Consider the following 26,834-nt stretch of genomic DNA (forward strand, 5'->3'; position numbering starts at 1 on the left):
AAGAGAGCTGAGGCTGATGTTTAAGCAGGGCAAGGAAAGGATTCAAAAACAGGCCAACCATTGACTCTCATCCACAACACCAAAGAGCTTTTCAACATTTAAACATTTTGAGAAGAGGCCAAGCGTAATAGCTTGTCTTATGGTACTACTCCATTCAGAACCACGTTGGATGTTTTTACGTTTGCTTGCATCACTAGAAACAGAAACAAAACCTACATGAAATTTATACCAGACTAACCCTACTTACAAGGAAGATCCACATCCAAAAAACAATTGAACAAGCTGCCTCAAACGTACATTTCAGCCTCTCGTGGATGGGGTCAGGGAGAAGTCCTTGTCTGGATTATTATTTTATTTGAAGGGACATCTCTGAAGTTGTTTTTTTTTAATATATTTCAAATGTTCCCAAGCACCACTTCTCCACTCTCTTCCACCTGAGGCCCAGGGAAAGAAGCTTATGTTAGGAACCCTTAGGGGTTTTCAAACACCCAGACACAAGTGAAGAGTGACCTTCAATGTTTCTAAACTACATATTGTTATTATTAGTTGTTGAATTATATAGGATTTGAGAAAAGTGAAAGATCTGCTTTAAGGTATATTCTAGTGAGTTACAGATGAACCACTTCTGCAGAAGCTTAGATAGTTAAGTCAGATTTAGGTACCTTGTAGAACCAACCTAAGCAGTTTTGTGGCTATTACCAGACACGTGTGAAGGCTGGAGGCTTGGTACCGAAGGTCATGACAGAGGTAGATAAGCAAGGCAAAGGAGACAGACTACGTCCTGAGATCGGCACAGGTATAATTGCTAATATCAGGAAGAAAGCGTATCCATAACCTGTGAGCGTTCCATTCGGCACAGTGAAGAAGAAACATTTGTTGACTCTGTATAAGTCTAATGGAATAAGGAAATGCTATTAGCTCTGTTAATTCCTGACATGAACATAGGAGAGTTATAATATTTGGTCAAAAACCATGAATTGTTGCATTGGCCATTAGTTATAGCTCACCTTGGCTCACTGATGTTGACTTGCTGGCACATCCACTGTAAGCTTCCATCATCAAAATCCACCTTGAACGCACTAGTGTTATTTATGTAACTGAAACTATGGCTTGGCAAGTAGAACCTGGTGTCATCATTGAACACGGGATGCCTGCTTGGCCTCGGAGTGGTGAGAGTTCTTCCCGGAATTTCTCCTACTGTAGCAACGCCTTCCCAGGCCAACACAAGACAAACATTTTATGCCGTCTTGTTTCATGCCGTTTTCGGGTGCCGGGATCACATTATCACGTGTATAATCCAACAACATACAAAAATATTCTTCAACGGCTTTAAAGCCTCAGGGAAGTGAAGGATATCTCAGAAACCGAGGCTGGGTCCCATTGCTACGCAATCATTTAAGCTGTTACATGTTTGCTTACTGATACATATTGCGTGTAAGTTGGTTAATGCCAAATCAATGCATGCAACCCGGGAATCTGAATTTTTATGTCTTATGCTTTTTAGATTGTGTGCTCCCCTTTCTGTATATTTTCTGTGCGTATTTGCAGGGTTAAGCAGCCCCTCCTGCCACATAGATGCCTCAGTAATGGTGCCCAGAGAAGGCTTTAAATTGCTTGAGAGCCTTTTGGGGTTAAAATGGAAAAACAGTTCCACTGATTCAGCTCCTTGGTAAGCAATATAGCCATGAAAAATTAGATTGAGTCATCAAACTTGGGGCGGTTATATGCTGTGACCGAATCGCCAATATTTATCCCATGGACAGGTGTTCTCTGAATATTCGCTCGCTATGCGCTGAATTCTTGCTTTGTTTTTTAGTGTAAATGGCAAGACTTTCATTTTTTCCTGAAACTGAACATATAAAGTTGACATTCTTGTAAGAAAAGTCTAGGATGCTGTTAAACGTAAATTTTTTACATTAATACTGTATTTTTTTAAAGTGTAAAGGCATATATTTTTACACTAAGTTGTATTATAAAAAAAAAAAAAAAAAGAATTGCAATTTGTACTGGACAGCCACACTTTGGTATATTTTAAGACAATGAAGACTAACGACATATGACGTTCCCTATTAAGTGCAGTTATCACCGTATTGTTAACAATGTTTTAATGAATGGATCTCCAAGCATCACAAACCTTCTGCTACCTCTTTGTATTAAAGTTGGAAGCCAAATAGTTACATAGAGTTCTGAAAATATTTTATATATTTTTTCTGCCGAGAGAAGTGACATCCAGCGGCTTTGAACAAAGCGTGTGATCAGGATAAAAAGGCAATTTGTAAAATTATATATGTTTTCTACACCGAGAAAAAGAAGGTTGAGGCTTAAAACATGCAGCTATTTCTGCTTGGTGTTAATTGGCTCTATGACAACATAATGAACAGGTTTGCAGCGTTCCCAGATCTGCAAAGCCACCAGTGAATATTACAGGAACGCGCGTTTCAGCCGGCTACATTATCACGAAAAAAATAATCACTTTATTATGGGCAGCAATAATGCCAAAAAATCTTTGTCCATACAGTGGTAATGTGCATGTTGCATATCGGTAGCTTCTTAATACTCCATACGACACAACCTTAATGCATTGGGGGCTTTCTTTACACTTTTCTGGGGTGTATAGGGAATTTTAATAGATTTCCAATTACCTGACTTGTCGTTAAATATATAGATACAGAACCTAATGGGGGATTTCAAGAGCACTGCCAGCACACTGTTTTAGTAGCGATACGTGCCTGTTCTAAATGGTCATGCCTTTTATATTGGGGCCTGAAGTCAAATACATTACACTGAGTTTGTCCAAGTTCCATTAGCAGTGGTGGGAATGCCTAAATCAGGACTGTTGTTGCTTAAGAATCTAAGTAACTCAGATAAAGGTAACCAAAACTCAGTTCTGTTCTTGTAAGTAACAGTAAGTACAGTAAATATTGGAAATATATCCACACAATAAAGGTAATACACTGATCTCCAGCAATGTATTAACAAATGGAATGCGATTAAGTATTTACCCCATTTAATAATTTCCACAAAACATAAGGAATTTTATTATTTTTGGAAGCAAATAGTAAACGTTCCTCTATGATAATGGCAGAAATAAAATGTTTTAAGAACGAAGAAACAAGTTCTTTTGCCGTTTTACTGTTTTTATCTTCTCCTTTCACCCCTTTCTGGGCTTCTGCTTCTCCTTTCTTCTCTGTTGCTCCCCCTCTTCTCTCTGTAGTTATTTCTGCTTCTACTACTGCTTCTGTGCCGGTGATGACTTCTTCCTCCGTCACTTGGGCTTCTGCTGGATCTAGACCTTTTGTGGATTTTCCCTGATCCATCCTCTCTGTGATGAGTCTGGGTATGTTCATTGGTTCTGTTGTGTTCCTTCCTGTGTTGGTGGCTCACATGCGGCTTGGTAACACCTTTGCTGCTGCTACACCCAGAATTCTCTGGATTGGCATGCCTTTTTGATCTACTTGAATAGTTTTCTGACTTTTCCCTCTTTTTCGACTCCTTTCTCCTTTCTTCAGATCCACTATGGCCATCAGACTCCTTGCTATGCTTTTCCCTTTTAGTCTCCTTTCTGCGTTTTTCTGGTTCCTCACTTTCTGAGTCGCTGTCGCTACTACTGGACGAGTCGGAGGATGAGCTGCGGCTGCTCTTGTGCTTCTTGTTCTTGCTCTTGCTCTTCTTCCGGTGCTTCTTCTTTTTCTTATCTTTGTTCTTTTTCTTTTCCAGACGATCTAGTTTTCTGTTTAAAAAATAATAACAATTATACACTGATCTTTATTCAAGACCTTGGAAAAGAAAAAAAAAAAACACACTTAATTGGGATCTAATTGCACTTATATAACGTACTGCACACATTTTGGGTTGTATTTCAGACTGATAAAGGCATTGGGTTTTGTCATCAAAAAGGTCTGGGTTTAGGCCTGGATTCTCGGGGTGTCAAAACAGATGTATTACAACTCCTTTTAACCCTGTCTGTGCTATGTCCATTTCAAACATAGTACATTTTATTTAGGGGTGTTTAACAGTTGGATGTGGGGTTTCCAGTAGTCTTTGTGCCTAAAGGAAAGGTGGATTGGAAGTCTGGGCACCAGTGGATACTTAATAAAGCTTCTATGTACTTTTTATGAGATCCTTGGTGTTGCTCAACTCCCTTATTCCATTATGTAGCCCAATATGTAAACTAACGATCCTCTATCTAGCAATACATGAAACAGTATGATCAGGTCGCAAAAACGCTGAGCCAACATGTGCACATCTCTGGAAATTCAGCCAACTGTGTAGATTTGGTTTTAATACAATACGTTTTTTGGTTTTTTAATGCTCTACATACTCATTGTGAAACACTTTATGTAAAAGTATTTGTGATTTGTGGTGTAGCTTTTTTACTGCAACAAGGACCCTTTAAGATGAATAGCGATCTGCAATAGGCCTTCTAAAAGCAATGTAACGAGAAGATTGTTCATCTAACCTTCACAAACCAAAAATATATATATATATTGCATGGATGCCAATGCACTTTACTGCATATAAACCGGCGCATGTGTTATTCAGTTACCGGAGTTGAGTCTTCTATCTCGTTTTCCTCCTTCCCTGCTGCCTTTAATGAAAGCAGTTAGTGTACTTGGGTACACTTCATTGGGACAGCGGAGTAGTGGCCAATCTCATGTATGCTATCCGAACGTTCATGAGAAGTCTCATTCCCTCACTAAAATAAAACTATAGAAAGTGGATTTGCAGGCATAGAGGGGCTAGAGTCTCCCTTTAACAAAATGACAATAAGCTTAATGAAAACACTAATTCACACACATGAATTATTGCTACTGGGATAGTGATGGTATTCAATCATTTCTACGGGTATAACCTGCTAGGTTTGTGCCTTTAATATACAAAACAAGAAATCTGTAAATGTTTTTTAATGCCCAGCTGTTTTGTATAACATCAGCACGCCTGTGGTAGTTACAAAGATAACCAACGGGAAAGTATTCAAGAATCCACGTCGTAAATCCTATAATTCCCTTTATTCTAAGCATCGTGGAATATTTCTCTCGACGGACAAATCAATTATAGCATGCGTTACGACTCCACAAAACAGATATCACGCTGCTAAATCAGACTTTAGATTTGCCAGCCCTATTACTGTTTGGGAAAATTAAATAATTCAATAAGGACACCTGGGAGGAAAGGGTCACACATGAGAGCGTTCCTTTATATTTCTTAACCACAAAAAAACGGGTGCATTGTTATCACGGATACATAGTTAATGAAATAACAATAACTTCTTTCTTTTCGGATGTGATTGCTTCTCTGCAGGCATTTACTTTTCCTTAAAGGAAAGCGTAACGCGTTCCCTGAACTAGGAGAGCATGAAGTTACCCGTTGCAGCCGCAGATCACACAAAATGATTTGTATTGCAGAAGAAATGCTTTATATTTTGTTTTCTGTATGTTCTCTGCTACAGAAGCTCTTTATGAAAAGTGACAATTTTTCCAAGGAACTTCCGGGGTTATTTGTATGAAGTCCAGTTAATAAAGACTTGACTGCACCGATCCCACCTTTCGGGCCGCTATTCTACGACAATGGCTTCCATGCCGTGACAGCTGGCACAAAGGCCTATGGAAGCCCCAGGGGACTCTGCGTGGCTTCACTTTTCAAACAAATGGAAGTTTAAGACAAAATTACCAATAAGGAGGGCAAAATCATTTGCTCTCAGAGACCTGCAATCTATATCATTAATGAGCTGGATGGCCAACACACCATTGGTCATAGCCTCTCTAATGATGCCTCTCTACGAATACATCAGTAGAAAGGCAACCTGTTGGATCCAGCACCAAAACATCAAGATGTCCAAAAGTAAATTCTACTGATGGAGACACGTGGCACTGGGACACCCATTACTTAATAAATGTAAGCCTCCTTATTTATTCTATGTGATACATGAATGTCTTCAGTCATTTCAGTTCGTACCTTAGAAGCTTCTGTTTTTGCTTAGTAGTTAGCGATTTGAGAAATTCCACTTCTGGGTCATCTTCGTCTTCTGGTTCGCTAACAACATAGCCCTGGAAGAGTAAGATATGGCAAGAACTGTAGAACAAAGTATATTCTGCCAAGACATGGCAGACATCAAAACAGCAAATAGAATAACTAACCAGAATCAATATTTTAAAAAAGTAAAGCGAATATAAACACACAGCCTGTTTCGGATTGAGAGGATATGTTTCCTCCCCAGTGAGTTTGTAGTTGTGGTTTGTAGTTGGAATGGGGCCAACTTACATGAGGTCCCCGCCATTCTGGCAGATCACAAGGAGGATCACATGGTGCATGTTTCCCAGGACACATGTAGCTCACATATTCACATTTCAATGTGGGTTTTATATCTGAGCAACTGATTGAGTTTTTCCATCCCACCAAGTGCAGAATTACAGTTTACATGTACAGTTTTTGATGCAGTCACTATTTACCCCATTGTGCTGAACCTACAACAAAAAGTGCAGCTTAACTAAATTTTAAGTTTTAAACATCCTGGACGGAAGTAAATTTGGGAGCAAAAGAATGCGTCTTGTTGAAAATATAAAATGTACTTTCACATGGAAACTTAAGAAAAAAATCTTTAACGCTTAGTTGGTCCTTCATAATGCACCTTTAATGAGTCAATTAAACAGTTTCATTAAACATCAACCATTTACGAAATTACATTTTAATGAAAAAACTAAAGGGTTGTAACTAGTAGTATTGATCATCTACCCTGATTGGTCACTCGCGCTCCATACTGACAAAATGCCTCTATGGGGTGTCCACTAGGACTCTTAGGTGTGTTGTCACTGTGGAGACTATTATGAATATTTAATAGCAGTAATTTCCATGCACAGGGATGATAGAAGCTTAAAGCTTAAGGGTTTTATCCTGATCTACCGAGAGAATGTGCAGTACGGCCATCAGAGATTGGGTCTACAAATTTCTTTCAGTTCTTTCTTTACAAACGGCTCTCCATGATCAGCCAGCAGATGACCAAAGTGATAACGGCGATTACCCCAGGTTCTCAGCTCGTGGATGCTGCTTCATTATGCATGTGTGGTTAATCTCGAGGTGGGGGTAACGGGGAGGGGGCAAATTCAAAGCAATGTCTCCCTAAACTTATGGATCTGCATATTACTGAATGCTAAGTAGCAATTTCCAGCAACCACACGCAGATCTATAGATATTTTCAGCTTACAGATAAAGACGTAGATAAATAAAAAATGAAACCATTACCTGTGATGGATCGTTTACGGTCAGGTTTCTCCCAAGCACATTTTGTTTCAGTGCAAATCCACTGTTTCTCATCTCCGCCATTAACTCCGAGGGGTGCATCGAAGGCCCTGCGAACAGGAATCACAGACTGAACGTATCATTGAAATCTTCCTACCTTTATTCTGACGCCGCAGTTGGATTGTGTCTGCAGCTTTGTTAAGTAAAATCACAGCTAAATCAGCTCAATAATCTTCCGCTGAGAAAAGCACCAGATATGATTTTCTAACACAGCAGCCGGGAGATTCAGGATACAAAATAATTGCGTTTGTGTTTAAATACGAAGGGGATTCTCCTATTATATAACTTAGCAATGCTGAAAGCAAGCAGCACACAGCTCGCAGGCTAAATACTTTTCATTATAGAAAAATGGGAAAAATCACATATTATGAAAAGGGCAATAAACTTTTACCGATACTGTAAAATACAGCATCACATAATCCACCTATTTCTGATTATTACTTCTCATACCGAAAGTACCTAGGGCTCATGCTTTTGTTCCAAAGATGTATATTTCTGCACCAAACAAAAATTATCTTCAAATGCTTATTTGACACGTTATTTTCGCAGAGACATTATTTAGATACACATAATGGCTTGGGACCAGTATCAGAGACTGAAACTATTTGATTCATATATTGGCAAGATGCTGGTTTACAAGGCCCATTATAATTTTTCCATTATTCAAAAATATGATTTTTAATGAAAATGTGTGAGGGCCCCGCTTACATTTTTCTTTTCGGTGCAAAAGGAAAGAAGCTATTAAAATAGGCTTTACACTTGGTTGATGTGGATATGCATTACCCTTGAAACAGAAACATACAATTTGACAGAGGGTAAGAACCATTTGGTCCGTCTAGTCTGCCCAATGTTTACTGATGTAGAGACCTTGATCAGTTCGATTCGGGATAACCATATGCCTATACCTTCTTTGAGCTGTGTGGTTTTACATATAAGGGCATAATAATCATCTGTTTCTCAGCAGGTATAAAAGTAAATATAATCACAGATGAACAACACATGACACATTACATTGTGTCATGATTTATTCAACAAAAATAAAGCCAAAATGGAGAAGCCATGTGTGAAAGACTAAGTACACCTTAGGATTCAATAGATTGTAGAACCAGCTTTAACAGCAATAACTTGAAGTAATCATTTTCTGTATTATCATTGTGGAGGGATTTTGGCCCACTTTATTTTTCCAACACTGCTTCAGTTTATTGAGGTTTTTGGGCATTTGTTCATGCCACAGCATCTTAATCGGGTTGAAGTCTGGACTTTGATTGCAACAACTTGATTCTTTTCTTTTTAAGCCATTCTGTTGTCCAAATGCATTTAGCTGTTGGACAGATAGTCTCACATTTGACTCTAGAATACTTTCATATACAGAGATGTTCATGGCTCAATGACTCCAAGGTTCCCAGGTCCGGTGACTGCAAAACAAGCCCATATTATCACCCCTGCACCACCCTGCTTGACAGCTGGCATGAGGATTTTGTGCTGGTATGTTGTGTTTGTTTTTTTGACAAACGTGACGCTGTGCATTATGACCAAACATCTCCACTCTGGTCTCGTCTGTCCAAAGGACATTGTTCCATAAGCCTTGTGGTTTGTTCATATGCAACTTTGCAGACCTTAGGCCTTCTGCAAAGTTCTTTTTAGAGTGAAGAGGCTTTCTCCTGGCAATCCTTTCAAGCACAACATACTTGTTCAGTCTTTTTCCAATTGTACTATCATGAACTTTAACATTTAATGTGCTAACTGGGGCCACTAGAGTCTAAGATGTAACTCTTGGACTTTTTTTGCAATTTCTCTGAGCATTGCGCGGTCTAACCTTGGGGTGAATTTGCTGGAAGGTCCACTCCTGGGAAGATTGGCAACTGTCTTCAATGCTTTACACTTTTAAATAATATATCTCACTGTAGAGTGATGGACTTTAAATTGTTTGGAAATAGCCTTATGACCCTTTCCAGATTGATAGGAGCAACAATTGATTTTTTAAGATCATTGCTGATATCTTCCTACCTTGGCATTGGGTTAACACACACTGGAGGTTCCAGACCAGAAAACTGCTAAAACTTTGGCTTTTATAGAGGTGGTCACACTTGATGACGATCAATTAATCAAAGGCATTTGATTAGCAGCACCTTGCTATTTAGCAACTTAATTCATATGGAAGCAGTACGGGTGTACTGCTCACACATGGCTTCTCCATTTTGGCTTTACTCTTGTTGAATAAATCATGACAAGGTGTAATATGCATTGTATTCATCTGAGGCTGCATTTATCTAATTTTTAGACCTGCTGAGGAACAGATGATTATGATGTCCTGATATGTAAAACCATAGAATTCAAAGAGGGTGTACTTTTCACACAACTGTATAGTGCATACTGTACATGCATATCTCCTAATTTTATCCCTCCATCTAAACCTAGACAGCCAGAGTGTAATACTACTAAGGATAAGTAAGTTTACTTAACACGCATAATAGTTACACAGGAATCTGTCACAAACATGGAAAATAGGCAGTTTTGTTTGGCACCATGTTTACTGGATAGAATTCTCAGTATCATACAGTATTTTAGGATTTTCCATAACTAGAACACGCACAAAGGATCTGGAGAGGATTATGATAAAATAGAGAAGCAGTGTGAAAGGGTTTCCCATTGCCACTTTCAAGTGAATAACATAATAATCTATATATTTTCACTGAAAATACAGAGAGATTAATGGTAAAGGTTGCTTGGGAACCAAACATATGCAATTTTGGTGCAAATGCAAAATGTTGGTGTATATTTTTTTGTTTTAAAAATATCTAAAACAAAATCCCTGCATAATTGCTAGGAAAACCATGTCTTGCGCAATTGTTGCACTACATGGTAGGATGCTATCTTTTTACCCTGATAAAGAACTACTACTAATTATTGTTACACATACAAAAGCGGAAGACCTGGAAAAATTTCAGATATTTGTTTTCTTATTTGTAGTTTACAAGAACTATCTGCAATGGTACGCTGTTGAGAAAATCTCCTTGTGAGGTTAGCGGGTAGAGAACATTCTGTAAAGCACAACATACTGAACACATTAGGTATGGACACCCTGCACTGCTTTCTCAATTACCACAATGTCAACAGATGTACGGCAATGAGGAATTAAAATATGGCAGCTATATTTCTTTGCTTGGCAATGATTGCTAAGCTTTTTATATCAATCAACGAAATGGTTGTCCCTGCTGAATATTGCTGTTTGCTGCCATTCTTCCAAAATGCTAAGTACAGAAGTATACAGCTCACATTCCTTTGTATTCTGTAAAGAACATTTAGGGCCCATTTCAAAATCTCTAGGGAAGCCATTAGGAGTTTTTGCAGCGGGAACCTTGGGCTGACTTTGATTGGAGATTGGCAATATGGGAAGTGTTTGGATGCAATTAAGGACTCGTGGACTCTGATGCTTGTACAGCAAAAAAGTGTCTAACCTTTCAATTAACAGAACAAACACCAAACACATTTGCACTTGTACAGAAAAGTATTTCATGGGGGAAAAAATTACAACAATGAACAAAGAGTTGAGATTTTAAAATATATGTTCAGATCTACATATAGAGGTTTGATTTTATTTATAGAGAGCCGGCACATTCAGTAGCGCTACTACAATAAAATTGGCAATACATGAAATCAACAATAACAATACTGTAAATGCTGCGACAGGAGGGGATGAGGGTCGTGCTTTTGTTTAATTGTAGCGAGGGTCACATGGAGGAGTCAGCGGCGCGGGAATAACAGCTTTCTTTATGTTGCAGATAGGAGGAGGGTAGATTTTAAGCTTGTCTGAATACGTGGGGTTGTTAGTGAGCATTTAAAGTTAGGATACAAAAGGGACAGTCTAATAAACCTGTACAGAAAAATCATACAGAATGGGTACATTCATGGATATCCAAATGGTTAGAAGTGCTAACCGTTGAGGAAAACAGCCACAGGTAGAACAAAGAGGGTGGTTGCAAGAGCATTTGGAGATAAGAGCAGAGATTTATGGGGTGCGGGGGCTGGCGGGGTCAGAAGTTGGGTAAATTCTGAAAATGTTAACAGTGATGGAGATAAGAAATTAGAAATGGAGGCGATTGGAAGAAAAACAAAGAAAAAGGTTTTGGCGATAGAGGTTCAAGTTGTAGGAGCCAATTTGTGAGATAAGGTAGAAGAAATTATGTTCTCAGCATAGCGGTGGTACTGGAATCCAGAACAGAGATGCAACAAAGTGCCAGTGGAATATATTTATTACATGAGATATACATATATCCCCTTTTCTATCGTATGTTAAAACTTTAGCACCTATCACTTGAAGGATTTACTCCTAACTTCTCGCCCAAAGAAAGAAAATCTAATGAATTTATGGCTAGGAAAACAGCAGTGATATTGAAATACCACACAGCACCATCGGGATTTGAGTTTTCCCCAACTTTAAACAGAAGGTTGCGTTGGTCGGTACAAATTATTTTCTACAGAAACAAAGTTTGGTCGTTAGAAAGATCCTCCATAAACAGTGCAAATAAGCTGAAGGTTTAGAGGCCGTCTGAAAAGCGAATGTACTTTATCAGGCATGCATGTCGCAGTAAAGGTCTGGCGACTCATTCTGTATTGGCTTCTGCTCAGTACGTTCAGCCAACATCTATCACTCAGACAGGAACACAAGGCTTGTGTGACCTCACTCTTTAGGAAAGCTGGAAGCCGTCTTCCTCTTACGTTTCTGAACTTTTCTAGGACCAAACCGCCATGTGGTGCTTCGTATAAATCTTTTTCATCATTTTAAATTTCTGCTTTTCGCTTTTCAGAGGACCCAGGATGGTCTTCACCAAGAGGGGTCTGTTTTGACTTTTCATGCTGTTAGGTCATAGCATCATCTAATGATACATATTTTTAGATGTAACCTAGGGTTGGGTTTTCTTCTTGCAACAGGGCAGGTAATAGAAGACGGCAGATTTGCTAGGTATAAATTATAAAGAAATATTGTATTCCCACTAGGACAGTAAATGGCAAACCACCAAAAAAAATACAGAATTTTTTTGTTTTTTAAAAACAATGTTTAAAACAGGATTTTTTTTCAGTCACCTGAAGGTTATCCTAGAATGAATTTCTGGGTTCGTAAAATATTTAACTTATTTCTGTGTTTTGTTTATGACTTTTTAGCGGCCCAAAAAACACCTTATTTGATCTGAAATGAAATCTGATCCATCAATGTCACAGTGAATGACTGTACGCATAAGAATTAAACAACAATCGTAGGAATTGATGTTGGATAAACTTACAAGTACAGACATTAAAGAGAGAAAAACTATGAGCGTGGCTGCTATAAAGACTTTTCAAACAGCCGATTAATAAAATCCTATTTGGGAATTCACTAAGAACATCCAGACCATCTTTATCTGAAATGCATGTTGATTGCTGTATTTTAACTCAAGGTGCTGTTATGATTAACATTGGCCATAAGAAGTATTGATGCAAATGTCACACTGGGCATTCAAAAATAAATAATTTGAGTATCGATACTCGCTAGGCTTACAATAAATTAGCCATTCTGAATTTCAAACATTAAGATTTTCTATTTGCAGCCGCAGTGGAAGAGCCTCTCATTCTTTTTATGGCCATGATGAAACAAGCTCTAGAACCCAAGAACAAAGCAAAAAACAAAGCAAGGATCAAATTCACTCCGAGTCCTGATGCAAAAGTGCAATTCTCACAATTTTTCAAGCTTAGCAGAACCTCCAAATAAACAGATTGACAAATGTTTGCCAAGATTTGACTACTTCTGTTAAATGTACCAAAAACTACAATTGTAATGAGTCATTAATCATATCAAGATATCGTATGTAAATGAAAGACTTTTTTACATTCAGGAGCAGTAGGGCAGTAGACTATCCCTCTAAATCCGATCTCTCTATTGAAGGTGGTTAAATAACATTGTGCCTTCATTTATTCTCAAAAGTATATAAACATCTAAAGGATTTTTTTCCCAGGACAATTTAAACTAATCATAGATACCCAGTATAAAGAAAACCGTGTACATCACAAGATATAAAGATAAAAAAGGGGAAAAATGTATTCCTTTCCTATTATTTTTCAGAATATGCCGCAGGGTAGGAACACAAAACTGGATTCAATTACCGTATTTGCTCGATTATAAGACGAGGTTTTTTTCAGAGCAAATGCTCTGAAAAATAACCCTCGTCTTGTAATCGGGGTCGTCTTCTAATCAGACCTCAAATGAGGTCTGACTATTAGACTAAGATCCAGATCCCCCGCATCGCTGCAGGGGACCTGGATCCTCCTGTATGGTAACCTCAGCTGCTGCCGGCGTCTATCACCGAGCGCCGGCGAAAGTGCCGGCAGCAGCCGAGGTTGCATAAGCGCATACCTTCCCGGGATAGCCCGTCCACTGTGGGGAAGCAGAGCCGGTTGGGGAGATTCATCCAGAAGACCGGAACCCGGCGGTACTGCGCTGTCCCTGCACAGACCTCTTCAATTTTCTGGAGGAGGCGGGGCCTAGCGGGGTCACACAGCGTCATGCTGTAATCCCGCGGGAGCTGCAGCAAGCGCTGAGGCATCGCAGTGAGTGAAGTGCCTGAGTGAGTAGGTAAGTGTCTGGGTGGGTAGGTAAGTGTAAGTGTCTGGGTGGGTAGGTAAGTGTAAGTGTCTGGGTGGGTAGGTAAGTGTCTGGGTGGGTAGGTAAGTGTCTGGGTGGGTAGTGTCTGAGTATGTAAGTGTCCCCCTATATGCCACTCTGTCCCATGATATGCCTTTTAACCCCCTATATGCCAGAGTGGCATATAGGGGGTTAAAAGGCATATCATGGGACAGAGTGGCATATAGGAGGGTATAAGGCATGCCTGGGGGCAGATGTGCATAACTGGAGGGCAGGTTGGTAAATAAAAGGAAATGAAAAACAAACAAATAGTTTACATGAATTATTATTTATTTACTAGTAAAACTTTTTTTCCTATGGGGTCGTCTTATAATCAGGTTTTTTCTTTTTTTCCTAAATTAATATTCAGATTTTGGGGGGTCGTCTTATAATCGGGGTCGTCTTATAATCGAGCAAATACGGTATATAGTTTTCCTAAAGAAACACCCCTGATGCTTGTGTGTGCCGCAGATATATAAAGGAGCTGATGGGCTGTCTCACTACACTATAGAGTTCTGAAGAAAGGGAATGAAGGAAATAGATAAATGCCATGCTGCACCGGTGGCAAATACCCAACCAATACCAGATATGCCAAGAAACAAGGATAGACATTAGCAGCACAAGCTATATTGCGTTATAGGGAACCTTTGCAAGAATTAGAGTAAAGCAGAGCCACAGACTTGCCATTTTTCTTATAATATTTATGCTAAAACAATGGCTTTAAAGCACTCACAAAGGAGATCACACTTTTTTTTTTCTTTACCTGATCCATCTGTGGCCATTGAGCTTGCATTGATCCCGGATAGTCCAAACAATGGGCACTCTCTGTCAGTATTCACGTGACCCCACTTGTGACATTTGATACATCTCACATTGCGAACCTACGGAGACAAAGGGGCCATAACATTAGAACTATCCATCTATTAGATACCAAGCTGTATGATTAAATACTCATGGTTTCATTGCTTTAGTTGAGAAGAAAAGTGTTGCTTAAAATAACACTTACCTGTATACCAAAGGGCTGATCCCTGATGTTCATGTCATCCTTGGCATACCTGAAAAATGAACACACACATAATGAGTCAAAAATCATTCATTCTGATTTTGCCCAAAATATTTACTTTAGACTGATTTTATAATATACTCCTTAACCTAATGCTTGTCTTAGGCTGTCAGTTTTAGTTTTGTCATACACTATGAACATATGTATTGTAAGAAGTACAAATAAAATATAATAATTGGGGAATACACAAATCCATATTTTCTATATAACTACTTATTTTTCTCTTTAGCCTCCATGTCACATTAAACAATATGACTAAACGAGTGGAACACATATAGCAAAATATTTCAGCATCTGATAATTGCATCTCTGAAGCTTACTACCTGACCATTGATGAAACCATGAATATATTACAAGTGTAATTGTAATTTAAGAAAAATAAATTTTATTATATATCTGTCAAACCCATACTTAAAAAAGGCGTAACGTTTTCTGACAAATGAGTAAAATCAGGAACTATACCATTTACATGAATGGTAGCAAGGAAGAAAATGAGGGATGATGTTTACAGAGAAATTCTGGTGCAAAACAGAAACAATTAACTATATAGAATTACATTTTGTGCAAAAAAACTGCACAACCAGTCTTTTCAACCTTTAGAAGGCTTCATTTTTTTGGTAACAGGGGACAGCAGAAATAACTTACTTTTCTCTCGGGGCCAACTTTTGCCACTCAAATTTGTATTCGGTTGTCTCTCCCTCTTGCTAGAAGACAAAAAAAAACCCAAAAATAAAATTATCGTCAATCCGAATTTAGATAATCAAGAAAAGAGGAGGATATTCCTTAGTAAAATAATAAACATAAAACTGGTGGTAATCATTACATACAATAAATATATATATATATATATTATTTTATTATTATTATTATTTTTTTTTTACACACACACTTATTGATTTTAATAAAGGCTAAGTTTACTTTTTATTAAGGAATATCCTCATCCTTTCTTGATTATTATTGATAATCATTTTAAACTTGTACTTCTTCCTTTTTCAAAACAAGATATGCTCTAAATAATGATGTGCATTATATTTAGTAACCACTAGGCCACTACAGAACAAAACAAGTAAAGATACGCATATAAAATGCCTTAATATTCATAATCATTATTGATTCATCATTTCTGTGTTATCTCTTCTACAAAAAGACAACTCAAAAGAAAAGTAGGCAATCAATGTCGCATTTTTTATTGATAAACTAAAACTTAAATGGTATCCAACCACACAACGTGGTATAGGAGGAGATGCAGTTCTGGAGAAGCTATAGAACAATAAGCCAGAAGGGCAATATTTTATGCATGGTGGTTGTGACCATTGTCCAGAGAGATCTGCTACGCCATTCCTGATTAACACAACTGGACATATACATTACGCAAAAAAAAAAGTACTACTATATATTAATAAAAACAACAAAGGTTAAACCACAAAAAATGCAGACTGCATTTAACACATAATCTGATAGCAGGTAAGGGCCATAAAATCTAATCTGCAGAACAACATCAAGGATAATCTTGGTTTTTGTAAGCACACTTATTTCTTACTTACCTCTTTTAATTCTTGATTGATGATCAAGCGAGTGGGAGGAAAATAAAAATATACAATTAGTATACACTAAAAACAGCAAAATATTAGAAAACGGGTGCTGGCCAACTTAACTTTAATTAAAGAATAATAGCACTGCCTCACAGTACTAAATATTGCTCAGAAGAATTTATACACTTGTAAATATACCTTATCTAATCTAAGGCAGTCGTGAAAACATTAAATGTACTTTAGGGTAGGATTGGAAAATTTCTAAAAGAATAATTGGTATCAAGCAGTATTTTTATTTTTTTTTTAATTACTGAAGAACAAAAGAAAAAGCTTATTTGCTGTGAATAAGAAGTAGATACTTTTTGTATTATTGTTAATAAATGCCAACCCACCTGCCAAGGAATATATAACAGAAACTGAACATAAGGGGGCACATAACTATCCTTGACATTAAAATGTTTTAAACAATCATTGAAAATAATTATTATTGCAGAAAAATCATGGAAAGGTATATTTTAAAAAAAAGTATGTAAACAGGTTTCTATTTAAAGAAAATTTATTAAAATTGGATTTTAGTGATGTCATACATTAAGTGAAAAATAATAAAACACTATGCCAGAGGAAGTGGTAATGGTAAACTCAATAAAAGAGTTTAAAAGGAGCCTGGACGTGTTTCTTGAAAGCAATAATATTACAAGTTATGGATATTAGATTAATAGGGACAGAATGTTGATCCAGGGATTTATTCTGATTGCCATATTTGGAGTCGGGAAGGAATTTTCCCCCTGGTATGGGGCAATTGGCATCTGCTTCATAAGGGTTTTTTGCCTTCCTCTGGATCAACACAGTAGGGACACAATATGTATATAGGTTGAACTTGATGGACTTTGGTCTTTTTTCAACCTTATGAACTATGTTACTATGGTGGGAGTTTGCTTTTCAGTACCTTTCTCAGCTCCGGGTGGTGCTTCATACATGAAATTAAGTCCATTCTTTACACGCTCATCACCCAAAAGCACTCTGTAAAGAAAAAAAGACGACGATAGATTATCGGTATAAAGAGGGAAATATGTAGATCTGCAGAAGAGGAGCAGACCTCGCCCTGAAACCTTATGAGACTGAGTCTTTTCCTGTGCTGGCCCAATAGAAGGTATCAGCTTCAACTAAAGACTCCTTCTCTCACCCCAACACAGCTATATTCATAATGTTCTCCTCATTAAAGTGTTGGGACAAATGCTTTGCCTTTGTGTGCTATGACTTCCAGATGCACAGCAGAAAAGTCAGATAATGATTGACTTAAAACCATATCCATGGTCATCTCCTTCAGATAATGAATGAGTATATGGGATTTAATGTCCACAGGCTGTCGGTTCAAAGTGTGAAAGGACTTCGCGACATTAAGAGTATGCCAGCAACACAGTTGTGGAATCCCACGGCCATGTTCAGATCTGCAATTACCTTTAATATCACACCAAGCACTTAAGGTTACGCTGATATTATTGGCATGTGAAGCAAACGAATGCCTTACAACCTCACCTGTTGTTATAGGAGTCTTGCTCTTTCACATATTGTTGCATTAAATCTTCTTGTTTTTTTTTGTCATAGGATATTTTCTGTTCCGCCATCCATACCTACAAAACAGCAGATAGCTAGTGACATTTCTGGCTTGAGTTTTTTTTTTCATATGACACCTGAGCTCCACCAGAAAGATTTCAATAACATAAAAACCTTAAAAACAGAAGTGTAAAAATATGTATATACATAACAATAATCGTAGGGGTCCAACCCCATGCATATTGTGTTTAAGGAAATATGACAGCTTAATAGAACAGTTGGGTTATAATACAAAATGATACGTGGTGATTCAATCATTTTAATAACAAAAAATGAGTTAGGTTAAAAAAAAGGAGACATTTGAGGTCAAATATTAGTATTTTAAGTAAAATGCTGGAAAGATACAGATCCTTCCTAGAGTCTGTTCTACCCCTTTGACTCATACTCGGGAACTCATAAGGTTTTACCCAAAGTGTCAGGATTTTTGCTCCAATCTAAGGGCGAAGAGGCAAACCCTCAGGGTCACACATTCTGGGGCGGACTTATTCCTCCCCTGCACAGATCTAATGATATGGAAGACCCCTAACCGGTGATTTGGTTACCGGTATGTTACGGTTGATATCCCTGCTGGAATGCACATTACTGAAGCGTATGTGTAAATAAATCAAGGTTTAGATGAGGACAGGTAGCAAATCTGCTATGAAAGGACAGTGACAGGTAAAGTGACAGCTCATTCAGAAAGCTCTTGGTAGTGATCAGGATTTTTGTTCAGCACACATGCAATTAATTACACAATACAGCATATTTTACGTTACAGAGATCTCATACGCATGCCTGCGAATCTCAGAGCCAAGACCTCAGGGTCACACAGTCTGATGCGGACTCCTTCCTATCCTACATTGCTAGGATCATAGCCAAGACTCCCAGCTGGAGCTTTTGCCACCAGTATGTTATGGCTGATATCCCTGCTTAAATGCAGGTGGCTCAATTAAGTGCGCCTTTAAATAATCCAAGTCAAGGTTTCTGTGGCGACCGTTATTAAGAGCCATTTTTGTCACCACATTTGGCAAGTCGCTACACAGAATCTTCACAATGGGTTTGGCGAGTCACTACACAGAATCTTTATCAAAGGGTTAATATTTCAAGAGTCTCGGGTCAGCTGATTTAGAAAGCTCCCCGGTATGCGCCATTCAAACCCCGTCTTACCTTCTTGATATTGGATTTGGAGGCAGGATGGAAATCCTTTTTACACATGAAGTTTGCAAAGGACTTCCCCATTGTGGCAGCGCTGGGGTTAACAAACCAAGACAGACAGTAGCTGCCTCTGAGGGGCAGAAGCAGGGGTACTCCGCTCTTAATACACCGGCAACACTCCTCCTGAAAACACAAGTACCAGACTGGTGGCAACAAAACACTTCCGGGTGTAGGCCCCCGGATGTGCGTCACTGGCCCATGTAAACAACGCTAAAACTGTGTCGCTCTGTTTTCTCGAAAGGCGTAAAACCGTAGAGTCTCAAACAAAGGAGACAAAAAACAACGTACTCCTGTCTCCATTTTGAATGTCAATTTTGAAGAATAGAAATCATAAGCAGCCTTATACGTGGTAAAATGGCTACCGTACAGGATCGTCAAAACTAGTTTGATAACGGCAAAAAAATATATATATATTTATATATTTGAGTCCGAATTTAAATTTAGACATTGATTGTGAGATGTTTTTTATTATTAAAATTTATATTAATGCTTGTGAAAAAGGGGGTTGTTATTTCCCGGTAATCCAGCGCAGGGAGACTTTTCGGGAAAAAAGGGGGCTGTTATTTCCCGGTAATCCAGCGCAGGGAGACTTTTCGGGAGGAAATCTTACCCCCCCCCAACTGACATCTGTTCATTAAAAAGTGGCTTTACAGCTTCTCAGCATTTATTAACACGGGGATCAAGATTCTACAACAGTAATACATTTTTTTTAAAAAAAAACTGGCTTCACCAAAATGGCTAACTCTTACTGACTTCCACATTATTGCAGTCAGAATTTTCTCTGTAGATTAGAACTCTGCGGAGAGTTTATGAGAACGAGTCTTGGAACGCATGAAACGTCACTGCGCAGTGTTTACGCGTTTTCCAATCGCAGCGTGGTATGAATGACAGCTGGTGCGTGTGGCTGTCGGTCCGCTGGCATATGATGCTCCATCGCCCGTGAAAGCTCATGTGCCAGGTGAAGCAGGAAGGGGTTTTGTGCTCCGTAGGCCTCACAGGTTCCGTTTTGTAAATAATGAAACTGCCGTCAGAAAACAGGTTTAGAGGAACTCTTATCGTGGTTGGTTAGGGATTTATTTAACTTCCTTTAAAGTTGCGTTTGTAAGACACACTGGGACACATGAGCCTGCGGGTGGATTACGTGAAAATAAATTACACACCCACACACAATACAGAAGTCCTTACTTTCAGAGCATAGAATGGAATTTGCCACATTGTTTCACATCAAGGCTATAGACTGCTAGCAAATGGATAATATATATATACACATACATACATACATACATACAATCTAGGTCTGTACATACATAATAGTAATTTACTGTATAGGAGTAGGATGTGGTGAGCTAAGTATGTCTGCTGTCCAAAATGTGCTTCCTGATCTGGACAGCAGGTGGCGGTGTGGAGTAATGCTGAATTCTATTCTATTGCTGGGCAGCCATTCGCATCGATGACCAGATGGGGTTAGTGAATGATTACCCTGCATTAGCATTATATTTTAATCTACAGGACAAGGTTTTGCGAAATCACAACTGAGAGAACAAGTAAATCAACCATATGTACAACTTTTTTATACTGATGATATGGTTTGTGTCATTTCCAAATCTTAATATAATTGCACAAATAAAATGAATGTCATTATTCTGTAATAACGATTCATCCGGTCCCTAACCTAATTATATTTGCAGGCTCTTAAGTGAACATGGAACCCTGCTCTTGTGACACCTTTGTTGCTCTGCCGCCCTCAACGATTGATAACCGAATCATTTTTGGAAAGAATTCAGACAGGCCCAGTGATGAAGTGCAAGAGATTGTTTACTTTCCTGAGAAAACCTACAGAGCTGGAGAGACGCTGGAGGTAAGAATTCAAGTTAATCATTAGCACTTTATACCCGAGAAAAAGATTCAAATTAAATAATAAATGATTGGGTCAAAAGTATTATGTCTTGTAGATGATGGCCTCTATAGCAATTGAAGCATTCATGCAGCTTGCTTAATGTTGTCCTATTTCCTCACGCCATTGTTTATTTCAATCACTGACACCGCTTTGTGTCTCCCAAGTGCACCTATATTGAAATCGAACAAGTGGAGAAGACCAATGCTGTGATTTTAAGTCGGCCATCTTGGTTATGGGGAGCAGAAATGGGAGCCAATGAGGCCGGAGTTTGCATTGGAAATGAAGCTGTGTGGGGGAAAGAAGACATTGATGACAGTGAAGCGCTTTTGGGAATGGACCTTGTCAGGTTGTGAACAGGCGAACTCTCTTGACCGTTATAAATCCTGAAAGCACAATGTTGTTGATTTTCCAATCCATATTTGTCTTTTATTAGGCTCGGGCTGGAAAGAGCAGATACTGCAGAGGATGCTTTGGATGTCATTGTCAGCTTGTTGGCGAAATATGGTCAAGGTGGAAACTGCATGGAGGACGGAACGTCGTTTACCTACCACAACAGCTTCCTTATAGCTGATAGAAGGGAAGCTTGGATACTCGAGACCGCTGGCCGGTACTGGGCTGCACAAAAGATACAAGGTAACTCGATTAAAACTGGGCTCCTGATATTGGGTTCTACTATATAACTAAAATAGCAAACCCTGGACACTTTGAAGCCGGGGCATTACTATTTGTTTACTATTTTAGTTATATAGTAGACCAGGGGTGTCCAGCCTTCGGCCCTCCAGCTGCTGCAGGACTACATCTCCAATACTCCTCAGCCAGCCCCTTAGCTGAAAGAGCATTATGGGAGATGTAGTCCTGCAGCAGCTGGAGGGCCCCTGGTTGGACACCCCTCTAGTAGACTATTATCATTAGGGCTGTGTCTTGTGAAGCTGTCAGTATGCCCACAGTTGGAGTACAGCTGCTGAATACGGATCTGCAATGTTTTAAACAGAAGGAATAAAGAATATATCGAACAACTTGTCTATAACCACAAAGATTGATCGGGAACACCCAGGAATGAGAGAATACGCCAAAACAAAGGGCTGGTGGGATGGGGAAAAGGAGTTTAATTTTGCGGCTGTGTACTCCTACTTCAACCCTTCCAGATTGTCATCCGCTGGAGACCGATACTGCGAAGGATACAGATTACTCAGGAAACATGAAGGTGAGTTTCTTTACGTAAGAGCCAAATACAAAAGATCTGTTATTGCGTTTTAAATAAGTACATGCAATTCTACCTTTTAGGAAGTATGACGGCTGAAACTATGATGGAAATCCTTTCTGATAAGGAAAGCGGAATTAATATGGAAGGGGGGTTTATGACAACCGGGAGTATGGTTTCCATCCTGCCAAAGGATCCAACCCAACCATGTTGCCACTTCTTCACCGGAACACCTGATCCTTCTAGGTAATCTAACTACAGAACTGTATGTCTAATGGGGTCGTTGGCATAACAGAAACTGAAAATGATGGAACTGCTCAATTGTCTGCTTAAGGTATTTTAACGTTCTGGGTTGGCTAATTAAAGCAGGGGTCTGCAGGGGAGTTGCAGTTTCCAGTCATTGATATAATTATGTATTATTAGGGGTTAAGCCCAGCGAGCTTCTCTTGGAAAAAGGAAGAGTTGGCCATACATAATCCAAATGAATTGATCAAACTGTGCATTAAAGCCTTCTTTGCACGATCAACTTTCCCGAAGTGATCGTTTATTATGAATAATAAAGTTTATGAATTAAAATGACAAGTCTTTATAGCTTTATGAGGAATAGTAGGATAACACAAGGTATGGATAAACTTATAGGCGCATACGGATACCAAATCTGTTTACAATATCCCTAATATACAAATAATGTTAGAGACGGGCCTGCGTGTATTTCATGATACATTTTATCATCTTGTTTGCTTAGTAAGCTTTTTAAAATGTCCCCTTTAGATCTGTTTTCAAGCCATTCATCTTCGTGCCACAAATGAAACCTCTAATGCTGACAGCGTCTCCGTGCTTTGGAGCAGAGGACCCCGTGAAGCAGAAACCGCGGTTTCAAAGGAAGCCGGACAGAAGACACGATCTGTACAAGAAGCACGAAGCTGCTCTGAAAGCCATGGAGTCGTTACAAGTAAAACACAGCATTATATCTCTCATTATATCTCCGGTAGAATCGCTGTTTGATCCTTTACGAGAGTGAGCAAAAAACGAAAACACAATATATTAAACGCTCAGGAGCTAATGAAGTCCGGTGACCCCAACTCACATAGAGTGTCATTCACAAGAGACTTTTTATAGTAACCCAGGTTGTTAGCACTTCCACCTACAGGCTTCATCAGGTCGTATATGAAGTCCCCAAACGTTTGCCTCCATCTTGCATGGCCATCAATTGATTTTCACGCATGTGTGTTTAGTAGCAGTCCACAGCCAAATGCATGTATGTGAAAAGAATCATACGTGTTATTGGCTGATCCTACTCATTGATGTTTATGGGAGTTCTACTTTGCATGTGGAAGAAGCAAACTGCGGTACGCTCCCTGCTTTGAGTAGAGGCAGCGGAGAGAGTGGAATAAATGAGAATTGTAATTATTAAACGCCTGAACCAATTTGCATGCAGTAAAATGCACTGGAGTCCACGTAAAATAGACAGAAATCCCTCTTTAATGCCATTTCAAAATAAATAAGTCAAATGAACAAGGAAAAAAAATCCCATTTAAGTTTATGGTAATTATAGTAAGTTGTTGACTATGTTTGCATTACAAAAAGACTATCCCATTACTCATTCAGTAGACATTTATTAAGGTTTTTTTTTTTAATTTACAGGGAAATGAAACTTTGGAGAAAATTAAGAATCTGGAAAAACAGAAATTGAACGAGGTGGAGCGTCTCCTGAAGGCTGCGAGTTCTGACAGAACGCCGCTGGCTCTGCTGTTTTCTAGCTGCGTGGATGAAGAAATAAAGATTTACGGGTAAATGTTATATACGGCGCTATTAAAGCACACAGCACTTTGTAGTAGTCTGTGTATTTCCAGCAGTACCCCGCACGTTGTGGTTTTGTGAAATACTTATCTGTAGATTTTGAATTATGCTTTGTGGGGTATAAATAAACCCTTTTTTGTCCAAATTGTTAAATCTAGCCACTAGGCTAGAACAGTATGTTTTGTTTTAAAAACCGCGTGTCTTGTCAAGTGCAGGACGCCGAGGAACTCTGGTTTTCCCTTCCCACGATGGTATATCTTTTGTAAATGGATTACCGGGTAATTTGTGCCAAGTACATAGTTACAGCTTATAGGACATAAATGTCCCTCTTTCCAGCTTCTTCCCACGTGAATAACCTGCAGTATGTCCACTTATAGCTACAGTACAGCAACGCCTTTCCCAGCGGAACTTCTTACTTCACACGTCTGCAGACGCCACATATGTGAAGCTATGTATTCAACCTCTTGCTTATGGGGTTACAAGATTACATGACGCGCTATGATGTGTGACATTATCGGGGCAGTGTCCAGGGACGGGCTGGGCAAGTGGGCAATTGCCCCCCAGGCCGGCCGAGGAACATTAAAAGCTGCCGCATTCAAAGCTGAGGGGTGCCGCCACACTGGCACGCCTCCAGAGACGATGCACGTGGCAACTGTTGCTGTGCGTCGGGACTTGATGTCAAATCCCGGCGCACAACACTGAAGCCACTCCCACCGCCTTCACTGCACCGGAAGGACAGGACCCAGAAGAAGAAGAGGAAGAACGAAGAGGAGGACAAAAAGATGACAGAGGAAAGGTAGGAAAATATTCAGGGAGAGTGGATTAGTAAGTGTGTGAGAGTGATGGATGTTATGGAGTAGTTTATGCTGAATGTTTGTGAATAAGGGTTTGAGATAGCATGGAAGTGTGTGTGTGTGGGGGTAACATGGCATAGGGAGGCTGTAATCACATTCCTATGATGCCTGGGCATGATAGGAGTGTGATTGCTGTTATTTTTTGTCCAATTTTGGTGTATTACTTACTTTTAATAAAAGCGTTAACACACCAAAATTGGACAGAAAAATTCAATAACAGTATTAATATATACCGGTATATATGATTGCTAACAGCAATCACACTCCTATCGTGCCCAGGCAACCAGTACATGCTAGAACCTGGACGTGATAGGAGTGTGATTGCTGTTAATTATATATGTATATATATTATTGATTTTTTAAATCTAATTTTGGTGTGTTACTTTTAATAAAGTATTAGTTTTTTTTTTGTTTTTTTTTCCCCCAGTCAGTGAAGTGGTAGGCCTACACCACATCAATGTTTGGCTTATTTATAGTGATAGGGGATGTACTGCAGTATTGTCAGAGTCTGGCTCAATGTATAGTGATAGGCACATAGGTGGTACAGCGTAATCACAAAGTATATGGTTATGCTGTACCACCGTCAATGTGTGCCTCCGTATATAATGATAGGTATTATGCTGTACCACCATCAATGTTTGCCTAACCATAGAAACTATGCAGTTTTAAAGTGTGTGTGGGGGTGGGGGTGGGGGGTGCCACATACAGGATCCCCTTCAGGTGCCAAATACTCTAGGTACGTGCGTGCGTCGTGTGGCAGTCAGGCCCAATCGCCATGCCTCAGCTCTTCGTCCCACCCCTTTTAAGATTCAATGTAACCACTGCTTTCAATGTAACTCGCAGCCGCTTTGGTGGCGCAATGGGCCACTTGACTAGACTTGCCCCCCAGGCCTTAGGCTGCCAGCCCTCCCCTGGCAGTGTCCCAATCTCCAGTTTGTGGGGATTTGTTTAACAAACAGAGGGGATCGCGTGTGGACGAGTGATTGTGTGAAATAAAAGGTAAACTGAATACGAACAGGATTTCAGAGACAGCATTAAGGATTGATTGCTTTTTTTTTTTTTTTTTTTTTTTAAAAAAAAGCTTTGGATGTAAAGGGGGAACAGTATGTATATACACGCACACACACTACTTCACACTTGCATTTTTTAAATGATGTAGATCAAAGCTTGTGATGCCACAGCTGACATGTTCTACCGCGATATACTAAACCTCTTTATACTCCATAGTAACATTGATCAACGTTTTTATCCACCGCGTCTGGAGTTTGTTCCCTCAGATTCCTGAATCCTCTAGTCGCGGTACTGAATATTCAGAACAGTATCCTGTAAGCAATTCTATATCAGCCTTAAATAAACGACAGATCCGTAACATGAAATTAATTTTATTGTGCAAATGGCATAAAGAATGACGATATGGCGCATTCGATCAGACATTGAGCTACTTGCAGCCAAGTGCGCAGCGCTCTCCCGGGTCAGTTTCACATTTTGTAATAAGTCAGTTTGACGGTTCATGTTTTAAATTGATAATCCTGCTTAATGAAGCATTCTCCTTTAGTCTGCCGGTTTCAAGACAACAGCTCTTGTGGTGGCGCGGTCCTGTCAGCACAAGAGCCGATGCTTGATAAAGTGTTACAACTAACATTTTGAGGTAAAATGATAAAAAAAAAACAAAAAAAAAACAGTTCAGTTTTCCTTTCAGTGTTTAGCCATGTAAAGTACAATTCCACT

The 26,834-nt window shown here is 39.1% G+C and overlaps 2 protein-coding genes across 4 annotated transcripts; one reads left to right on the plus strand and one right to left on the minus strand.

The window, feature by feature from the left end:
• Positions 1-2,985: 2,985 nt before the first annotated feature.
• On the minus strand, positions 2,986-19,524 carry CIR1 (corepressor interacting with RBPJ, CIR1). The gene is made up of 9 exons (XM_053471610.1): positions 19,307-19,524; positions 18,083-18,177; positions 17,467-17,566; positions 15,660-15,712; positions 14,958-15,006; positions 14,715-14,832; positions 7,240-7,346; positions 5,956-6,047; positions 2,986-3,730 (listed from the first exon to the last, which is right to left on the minus strand). Exons 1-9 carry the CDS (start codon positions 19,376-19,378, stop codon positions 3,139-3,141), a joined length of 1,278 nt encoding a protein of 425 aa, XP_053327585.1. The 5' UTR covers positions 19,379-19,524; the 3' UTR covers positions 2,986-3,138.
• A 703-nt stretch (positions 19,525-20,227) lies between these two features.
• Positions 20,228-24,397, plus strand: SCRN3 (secernin 3). 3 transcript variants are annotated; one of them, XM_053471505.1, is made up of 8 exons: positions 20,228-20,312; positions 21,043-21,212; positions 21,416-21,597; positions 21,685-21,884; positions 22,243-22,455; positions 22,536-22,698; positions 23,224-23,404; positions 24,097-24,397. In XM_053471505.1, exons 2-8 carry the CDS (start codon positions 21,057-21,059, stop codon positions 24,244-24,246), a joined length of 1,245 nt encoding a protein of 414 aa, XP_053327480.1. In that variant the 5' UTR covers positions 20,228-20,312; positions 21,043-21,056; the 3' UTR covers positions 24,247-24,397. The 3 variants fall into 3 exon arrangements, with proteins under 3 accessions (XP_053327480.1, XP_053327481.1, XP_053327479.1); XM_053471506.1 differs by lacking the exon at positions 20,228-20,312 and adding an exon at positions 20,875-20,898 and having other exon boundaries at positions 22,246-22,455; XM_053471504.1 differs by lacking the exon at positions 20,228-20,312 and adding an exon at positions 20,876-20,898.
• Positions 24,398-26,834: the final 2,437 nt, after the last annotated feature.

This window comes from Spea bombifrons, chromosome 7, assembly GCF_027358695.1.
Source record: "Spea bombifrons isolate aSpeBom1 chromosome 7, aSpeBom1.2.pri, whole genome shotgun sequence".
Classification (NCBI taxonomy): Eukaryota; Metazoa; Chordata; class Amphibia; order Anura; family Pelobatidae; genus Spea; species Spea bombifrons.

Excerpts from the sequence above, each read along its gene's own strand:
- SCRN3 (XM_053471505.1), top strand. The coding sequence starts at position 21,057 with ATGGAACCCTGCTCTTGTGACACCTTTGTTGCTCTGCCGCCCTCAACG. Across the intron at positions 21,885-22,242 it reads GGCTGCACAAAAGATACAAG|AAGGAATAAAGAATATATCG; the intron begins GTAACTCGATTA and ends TGTTTTAAACAG. Across the intron at positions 22,699-23,223 it reads GGAACACCTGATCCTTCTAG|ATCTGTTTTCAAGCCATTCA; the intron begins GTAATCTAACTA and ends TGTCCCCTTTAG.
- CIR1 (XM_053471610.1), bottom strand. The coding sequence starts at position 19,378 with ATGGGGAAGTCCTTTGCAAACTTCATGTGTAAAAAGGATTTCCATCCT. Across the intron at positions 18,178-19,306 it reads CCAAATCCAATATCAAGAAG|GTATGGATGGCGGAACAGAA; the intron begins GTAAGACGGGGT and ends GCTGTTTTGTAG. Across the intron at positions 17,567-18,082 it reads CAAGACTCCTATAACAACAG|AGTGCTTTTGGGTGATGAGC; the intron begins GTGAGGTTGTAA and ends TTTTCTTTACAG.